At 30.8% G+C, this 9,513-nt stretch overlaps 1 protein-coding gene across 1 annotated transcript; it reads right to left on the bottom strand.

Moving 5' to 3' along the window:
* Nucleotides 1-1,148: 1,148 nt before the first annotated feature.
* On the bottom strand, nucleotides 1,149-2,051 carry LOC137646727 (uncharacterized). Its single transcript, XM_068379833.1, has one exon. The coding sequence runs from the start codon at nucleotides 2,049-2,051 to the stop codon at nucleotides 1,149-1,151; it is 903 nt and encodes a 300-aa protein (XP_068235934.1).
* Nucleotides 2,052-9,513: the final 7,462 nt, after the last annotated feature.

Here is a 9,513-nt window from a genome sequence, read left to right as displayed (position 1 = left end):
TATATTATATATTACATATTGTATATTATATATTATATGTTATATATTATATATTATATATACGCATACTTATAAATTCATAAATATTCATATATGTATGTATAAACATACATTTATACATCATACATCATATACATATATAATATATATGCATATATGTATACAAATATATGAATATATATATATGTATATATACATATGTATATATATACATATATATAAATATATATATACTGTATATATAAGTAAATTGCATTATAACTTTAAAATCAGTAACCATTCGAAGTACAAACATATTTCTCCCATCGGACACAGATTACAATACTATATGACAGAACAAGCCAGAATATATTCAAATAACTTCTTTTATATATTCTGTTACTTTTCTTATGACTAGTAATAACAAAAACGATAATAATGGTAATGATAAAAGTAATACTAACGAAGCAACGGCTACTTTGGTGGTGATAATGATTATAACTATAAGAGCAACAATAATAATGATAATGATAATGATAATGATAATAATAATGATAATAATATTAATATTACATGTTTTGTTAAAAGTAATAGGGGCCTAAATGGCACTAATCTTATAGAAAACCTTTTTTTATGGCTTCGATAAGTTTTCTTTTTTTTCTCTCTCTCTTTATAGTACTCCCATGATTTTGACAAAATGTAGTACTGTTAAACAAATTATTTCATAACCATAAAAAAACGCATTCTTTAATATTAACGTTGCTGAGATACCTGCGGTACTATTAACAAAACAAATTATAACTCAAAGTGGGATTAAAAAGGTAAATGCGATTTAGACAAAGCAAACTGAGGCCAGCCTCAAATAGAATCATAAATCTCCGTCGGGGTTCACATCGTAACCTCAAAAGCAAGAAAAGCAATCGTTCTTAACCGAGGACCCCGAAAGTGAACGCAAGCAGGCGACCGGATGTGATTTAAGCGACCCGCAAAGCGCGAGGCCAAGAATGAATGATGACGACATCTCTTTATTTTCCTTTCGGCTAAAGAGGCATTCTTTAGACAGGAAGAAGTCTATTTCCTTTTGAAATGGGGTTCAACGTTTCATAAAAAAAATATTAAATGGAATTGACTCCGTTTGGGCCTATAAAAGGTCTTTTTGGGATTGATAGTTAACGCTTTACTGGTTTTGATTGTGGTATTTTGCCAGTTGATTTATTGTTGATGATTGTGTTATTTTTGGCAGTTGTTTTACTGTTGTTGATTGTGGTATTTTGGACAGTCGTTTTACTGTTGTTGATTGAGGTATTTTGGACAGTCGTTTTACTGTTGTTGATTGTGGTATTTTGGACAGTCGTTTTACTGTTGTTGATTGTGGTATTTTTGTCAGTTGTTTTACTGTTGTTGACTGTGGTATTTTTGTCAGTTGTGTTACTGTTGTTGACTGTGGTATTTTTGTCAGTTGTGTTACTGTTGTTGATTGTGGTATTTTGGACAGTCGTTTTACTGTTGTTGATTGTGGTATTTTGGACAGTCGTTTTACTGTTGTTGATTGTGGTATTTTGGACAGTCGTTTTACTGTTGTTGATTGTGGTATTTTGGACAGTCGTTTTACTGTTGTTGATTGTGGTATTTTGGACAGTCGTTTTACTGTTGTTGATTGTGGTATTTTGGACAGTCGTTTTACTGTTGTTGATTGTGGTATTTTGGACAGTCGTTTTACTGTTGTTGATTGTGGTATTTTGGACAGTCGTTTTACTGTTGTTGATTGTGGTATTTTGGACAGTCGTTTTACTGTTGTTGATTGTGGTATTTTGGAGAGTCGTTTTACTGTTGTTGACTGTGGTATTTTTGTCAGTTGATTTACTGTTGATGATTGTGGTATTTTTGGCAGTCGTTTTACTGTTGTTGACTGTGGTATTTTTGTCAGTTGATTTACTGTTTATGATTGTGGTATTTTTGGCAGTCGTTTTACTGTTCTTGATTGTGGTATTTTTGGCAGTTATCGTCTTACTGTTGTTGATTATGGCAATAACAGTTGTCGATTTATGTGCGACATTTCCTTTCGATATCATGACGTAACGATTTACGCGGAAATTGATACAATGAAAAGGAAAAAATTATTCATAATCATGGTCAGATAATAACTCTATCCTAAGGAACTAAAATAATATTTACTTTAAATTATCAGTGGAATGAACTAAAAATATAAATTACTCACTATAAATAGGATAATAAAAGGATGAATAAAGTAAGTAATTATTAATCATTTAACACGGGTATTTCATAACAAAGTCTTTCCATTACATGATGAGCTGAAATCGACCTTGCTATGCGGAGGCAGCCAAGCAGATCGGCAGAGAGAGAGAGAGAGAGAGAGAGAGAGAGAGAGAGAGAGAGAGAGAGAGAGAGAGAGAGAGAGAGAGAGAGAGATTGTTACAATGAATCGTAGCTTTTTAGACGTGTGCAATGAAGATATGGGACAAGTAGACAAAATAAAAAATAAAAATAAACTATATTTCCAAAATTCTCTCTTAATGGAATTTAGATTCAAGAAGTAAATTGGACATTCCCCTAAAGAGCCTTAATTTTAGTTAGTTCTTTCCTTTCTCTTCACATTTGCTTTTAGTTTACATTCACTTTTTCGGTTCATTTATTTCTATGTGAATAAAGACACACACACACACACACACACATATATATATATATATATATATATATATATATATATATATATATATATATATATACTGTATACAATATATATAAATGTATTTATGTATGGACACCTGCACACACGCAAATACACATACACACACGCACATTATATATATATATATATATATATATATATATATATATAATGTGTGTATGTGTATACATGTGTGCGGGTGTATGTTGATGTCTTCCAAACAAAGATTTGGTATAATACTTCTAAAAACTCTTTCCTTTCACACATTATCAATAATGTTTTGTGTATGTTTATGTGAGGATACATACATACATACATACATACATACATACATGGCTAAAAGAAAAAAAAACTTAAACAAGCAATTTAGCATTAAAACACCATTATGTTTGCTTTATGCTATTCATTGTTTAATACTTCTACCTACCTATAACAGCCTGTTTTGCCATCTGCCTACAAGACTTAATGATTAGCGTGAAATGCGAAACAAATTCCGTGAAGGTGATGCGAATAAGAATAATCTGCACTTCCATCTCGGTTAGTCGACAAGAATCTTCACTCTTAAAGAGCTTTTACAATGTTGATGTACATTTCACATGTTATAGATGTCGGAATATACTCTTATGAGATCAGATACATAATTGTGGTATTTATATGATTTTTTTAAAAATTGCCGTTGAGTACCCATATGATTATAGAAACTTCAAAAACCGAATTCATGTAAATTTCCTAAGTTGAATTATGGTATCATAATCATCATAACTTTTTCAAAACCTTAATTTTCTTACCTATATAATTATACTATTTTCAAAAGAGGAACTATTTTGTCTGAGTAATGATGCAATGTTCAAAAACTTACATCATCAAAATAACGATTCAATTTTCTTTACTGACTTCTGTTACTTAAATAAAGATGCTAAAAATCAGGATGACTTACTAAAGATAATGCTGAAATATTCCAGAATGAATTCGTGCAAAGACTATTAATGAATTATCCAAAACCTTTTATTACACCGCTTAGCTAATATAAAAACACAAAAGTTTTATCATGGTCTGAAAATAGCTATAAAACAATTCTTTGACGCTTCACTTGCAGTTTGCCTACCCTAGGTTTCCTTGTCTCTATACCTGAAGCTATAATTTGCTTAAATAACATGTCAATGTTTTTCATTTCTTACCAATTTAAGAAACCAGCTATTTCAGATGTTATGCCGTGTCTTTGACAGGAATCCTCCTGGTTCTCAAGACAACAAGGCCACGAATAAAAGGTTCTTTTAAGTTCCTTGCTTCTCATGGCGCATGCGCAAACGGCACCAGATATCGTGCTTTTAGTTTCAAATAAAAACTGGCAATATTTCCATACATAATTCTATGGTTTGAGAATACAGGATAGAAATATGTAACTTCATATCTTCTCAGATATCATTATTCATTCATAAAAAATTTTACAAATATGAATTTCATAAAGCAAATAAAGTGCAATCTATTCTAAGATATGTGTAATGCCTTCTTAACTAAGACATTAATCATTATTCTGTTATCGGTAAAATGACAAGCAGAAAATATTTCAACTAAAATGCCTCATAATTGTTACTGATAAAATTACCATTATCATCTTAATTGTTATCATTGCCGTCACTGTTGTCATCATAAGTATTATTGTTTCTATTATAAATATTAGTTCTTTTCGATAGTAACGGAAACATTTGCCAAACCTCATCCTGTCTATGTTTAAAAAAAAAAATAAAGGTTAAAGTGGATTAGGATGTTACGACCGACTCTTAATTATCTGATTCCAGTAGGAATACCAAATAGTCTGTGATTTAGGTTTAAAGGCCGCTCATGAATAGCAGAGGCAAGGGATAGTGACAATACCCTTGAAAGACGATGACCTAGACACTGACCTAATATTCATTTGATCAGCGCCAAAGCCCCTTCTTCTCCCAAGCTAAGACCAGGGAAGGCCAGGCAATGGCTGCTGATGACTCGGCAGGTAGACCTATAGAGTTTCCAAATACCCCATATTTAGCTAACAAGGTTGGTGAGATTACAGACAATACAAGAAAGTATCGAGTTTGAGCTTGACTCGATCTCCCATCCAACAGAACGCCAGGCAGGGACGTTTCTAATCGGATCAGGAACATGGTGGTTTTGCTTCTTGTTGATGTATGATAAGTCATTAACAGCATAAATGATATAAATATAGTTAGAGAGATATTCTTTTACTCTCACATACTTATATATATATATATATATATATATATATATATATATATATATATATATATATATATATATATATATGTATATATATATATTCATATATGTATGTATATATATATTCATATATGTATGTATATATTCATATATATATATATATATATATATATATATATATATATATATATATATATATTCATATATATATTCATATATGTATGTATATATATTTATATATTCATATATATATATAGATATATATGTATATATATGCATATATATATATATATATATATATATATATAATATATATATGCATATATATATATTCATATATATATATTCATATATATATATATGTGTATATATATATATGTATATATATTCATATATATACACATATATATACATATGTGCTTATATGTATTCTTATGTATGTATATGTATGGATACCGACATGTATTAATATATTTATAGATACATGTATGTATAAGAATGCATACACCATGCATACACTAGAACCACGGATATAGATCAGTGCACATATGCACTTTAGCTTGTGTATGCAACTGTGCATGCATATAAACACGAAAGATTGAAGACAGATTTAATAAAAAGGACAACGAAGAACTTATTCCCATTGAAAAATAGAAGAAACAAAATTATGATGTATTGTTTTGTTGAAATAAAAGCATTTTATATAAATGATTAAGTCCATGTCACAAGAACACCAATGAAAAAATGAACGATCCAATTTCTATGCAATTTCTATAATTGAATAAAGAGAGAGAGAGAGAGAGAGAGAGAGAGAGAGAGAGAGAGAGAGAGAGAGAGAGAGAGAGACAGAGAGAGAGAGAGAGAGGAGAGAGAGAGAGAGAGAGAGAGGAGACTTGGTTGGCTCCAGCAGTTCTGGAGGCTAATAGGTCTTCAGGTAAGAAGAAGACAGAGAGAGAGAGAGAGAGAGAGAGAGAGAGAGAGAGAGAGAGAGAGAGAGAGAGACATTTTATGAGAGAAGGAAAACGTGCTTAAACAAACAATAGAAACCAGCTTTGAAAAAAGAATTTACGAACCAAAATACGATTTCAATGCATAACTCAATTAGTTCCTTCATATAAAAAGAAGATGAATTATCTCTGCATGTTTTTCCCCAGTTAATATTTCATAAAAGAAATGTGATTTGATTCAAGCGACGTAATTCTGACTTTTCTCTCGCCTTTCATCGCAGGAAATCGCGTGTTCGCAATGTTTACTCTGATGATTACGGCAATTAAAAATCATTACTCTGCTTTTAACTCTGAAAGCTCAGATGATTGCTTGGCGCACGATTGTGCGCAGTCAAATGCAAATGATAAAAAGGTGATTTCATAAAACACTCAACCATGAAAAAAGAGCTGAATAAAAAATTGAGAAAAATTATGTAAAGGCAAAAAGCTCGTCGAAAGCAGGGTGAACCGAGAGACGTGTTTGTAAAGCAAAGAATGAAAGAACTTAAAGGGGGTGAAGTTACACACACGCTAGATTATAATCATTTATTTCCATCCGTATCCCCTTCTGGAAGTTGAGTGAACCCACATAATTCACACACACACACAAAAAAAAAAAAAAAAATCCGGTCTTGTCTTTTATCTTAGTATCCCAACTCTCTCTCTCTCTCTCTCTCTCTCTCTCTCTCGTCTTATTATTTCATGCATAACCGCCACACGGGCCCCTCTCTCTCTCTCCCCTACGTCTTTGTATCTCTCGCTTGGCGTCATGAAGGAAATACATTATTTACTGTGTTTATGGACACATGATAACAGTTTATCAATGGTTGTATTTCTCATCCATTACAATTGAAAAAAAGACTCTGAACTACAATAAGACATCCCATATTCAATTTGAGTTCCGTTACTTTACACTTCTGCAACAGTTTCAATCTTTATCTTTCTTAATAAGAAGTTGAATATTCTATGGAGTTAATTTCTTGAAAAAAATTTTATTTTTTATTTGTTTAAATTAATCCGTAAACGAACATTGGTATTTTCTCGTAAAGGTTAACTGTAAAGGAAAGGTATTCATTGGCTTCAATCAAGCAAACTTGAAGGCATTAAAAGATAGAGAAAGATCTCGATTTAACCCAAAGTCTATGAATTACCCTTTAGCAATATAATTTAACATCTTCAACAAACGAAAATTAAGTTTTAAATGATAAAAGAAATACTAGTTTTAATAAAAAAAGGAAAATACCATTTGTAATTTTTGTTTTAATTTAATCTCAAATTAAAGTGAAAATTATTATAAAGTAAATGAATTTCCAGGAGAAAATGGATTCAGTATCTATAGAAAGAAAAATCTCATTTTTCTATCTACCATAAGATCGATCTTTATATGCTTTTGCTGCCAAACAAACTGAACTGGACCAAAATAATTAAAGGAAAACAGTTTGTTAAAAGACTGATTCCTTACATGCTGTATCTTTCATCTTACACAGAGCATAGCTTTCTTCGTAACAATGGCTCAGTTAAGAAATCCACAATAAAGTATTTATTTAGAATTTTATTACTCAAGTAGGAATGGAATTTGAGAGAGAGAGAGAGAGAGAGAGAGAGAGAGAGAGAGAGAGAGAGAGAGAGAGAGAGAGAGAGAGAGAGAGAGAGATTTACACCTGGGTATCAGAATGAAGAATGTGGAAAAATGTGGAAATGGAGAAAATGAGGAAAAAGTCTGCATCAAAATAATAAATAAAACTAACAGAAACTGGTTTTCAGTTAGGACTAAGATGGGAGTATAATGATAACAAAACCTCATTTTTAAAAATCTCAGCAAAAAAAAAAAAAGGATGTTTTTAAAAATATTGCATTATCTGAAAAAAAAATAAACTTCTTTTTCTAGAGATAAAAGTTCATTTTTAAATTTTCATTTTCCATTGATTAACAAAGTTGAGTATCTCAAAGACGAATGAAAACGCAGTGTCACGGGATTTTCACTTCTAATTTTTTCTCATCCTTCTTTTATTAAACTGTTCCGATTCATAATTCCAAGGAATGCGCGAGAGTCTCATGCAAACGTCTTTGACTAGCATAAAACTTTATCTTTTAAATCGGAAATTCTCGCAATTATCATTATCTATAAGATCTCCGATAGCGATAAGGACGTCCTAGAAATCATAACCACAAACTATAATGAAACTGAAAGTAAACCAGGCAAGGATATACATAAAAAGCTAAGGCATAATTTGTTAGCCTTCACGTCATTTGGATCGCTGGATTTAAGTACATTAGCATAATAAATATATTTACTTAAGAATCAAGGCAGCGGAAAAAATAATAACCAGATAATGAATATTTCCGAGTCAAATAAAATTAACGTGAAATCCAATTAGTTTGCTAATTAGTATGAAATATGTGAGCTTTAAGACTTTTACTTTTCTAATTTGAATTTCCTATTACCCCAGTTCTTTTATAAATGTCAATTGTACTTTATTGTTGACATATTTATCATATATTTATCATTAGTAATTCAGTTTATACGTCTTTTTTTTAGTGTTCTTTCTTCTTTCAGTTTCCGATCCTTACTTGTAAACCTTAAGAGTAAATTTATACAAACGATAAGAAATGTAAAACTGAATCAATGAACACAAATAACGACAAAGTAATTGATATTATTTTCATTATTAAAAGCTAAGTTACAACCATATTTTGAAAATCAGGATGCTATAGGCTCAAGGGCTCCAACGGCTAAAAAAAAAAAAATAATAATTCTTCCCAAAACCAATTTCGCGTTTCGACTCTTCTACGGATAGGAAATAAAGATATATACCAGAACCTAGACAGTAGGGATATTTACTTCGCTATAAACACATCCATGGACTTTCCCTATCTTGGGCTAGAGTTCTCTTGCGTGAGGGTACAATCAGGCACGATAGTCTGTTTCTTTATTTCATTTCCTCACTGAGCTATTTTTCCTATTGGAACACTTGAGCTTATAACGCCCTGCTTCTGAAACTAGGGTTGTGGCTTATCTAGTAACAATAATAATGATATAAAATTATGGATACTATAAAGACGTCTCTCTCTCTCTCTCTCTCTCTCTCTCTCTCTCTCTTGGCCGAAGTCACATTTTCATCACTATTGGAGAGTAGTAGGATTAATGTTTTTTATTGAACAGCATTAATCAAATAAATCTTTTACATCAATTAAAAGGCTACCTTGTAATATTATAAATAATATAAATATAAATAATATGAATTATATAAATAATGTAAATAATAATATAAATAATGTAAATAATTATATAAATAATAATGATATACATATAAATAATATAAATAATATAAATGACAACAATAATAATACCCTTTTCCTATCAGAGATCAGCATCATTAAAAAACCTCACATTAATGAAAAATATTAATACCACTGTCTCATCTCGACCTTTTTAATCAATCGTCTCACGAGGAGCATCGCTCTATTCCGACAAGCATCAAGGTTGAGCCAAACCGCCGATATTAAAAACAAACACGACTCGAAATCGAGAAAATACCTCTAAATAGGATCTTCCAAGGTTGGGAAATGAAAGCACAGCGTGCACGTCCTTTTTCGAGAGTGAATGCTAAAGAAGGAAGAATAAATTGCTGCTTTAATTAA

Source organism: Palaemon carinicauda, chromosome 9 (genome assembly GCF_036898095.1).
Source record: "Palaemon carinicauda isolate YSFRI2023 chromosome 9, ASM3689809v2, whole genome shotgun sequence".
NCBI classification, from domain to species: domain Eukaryota; kingdom Metazoa; phylum Arthropoda; class Malacostraca; order Decapoda; family Palaemonidae; genus Palaemon; species Palaemon carinicauda.
Note: the sequence above shows the minus strand (reverse complement) of the source record. Positions and strands in the feature narration are given on the sequence as shown.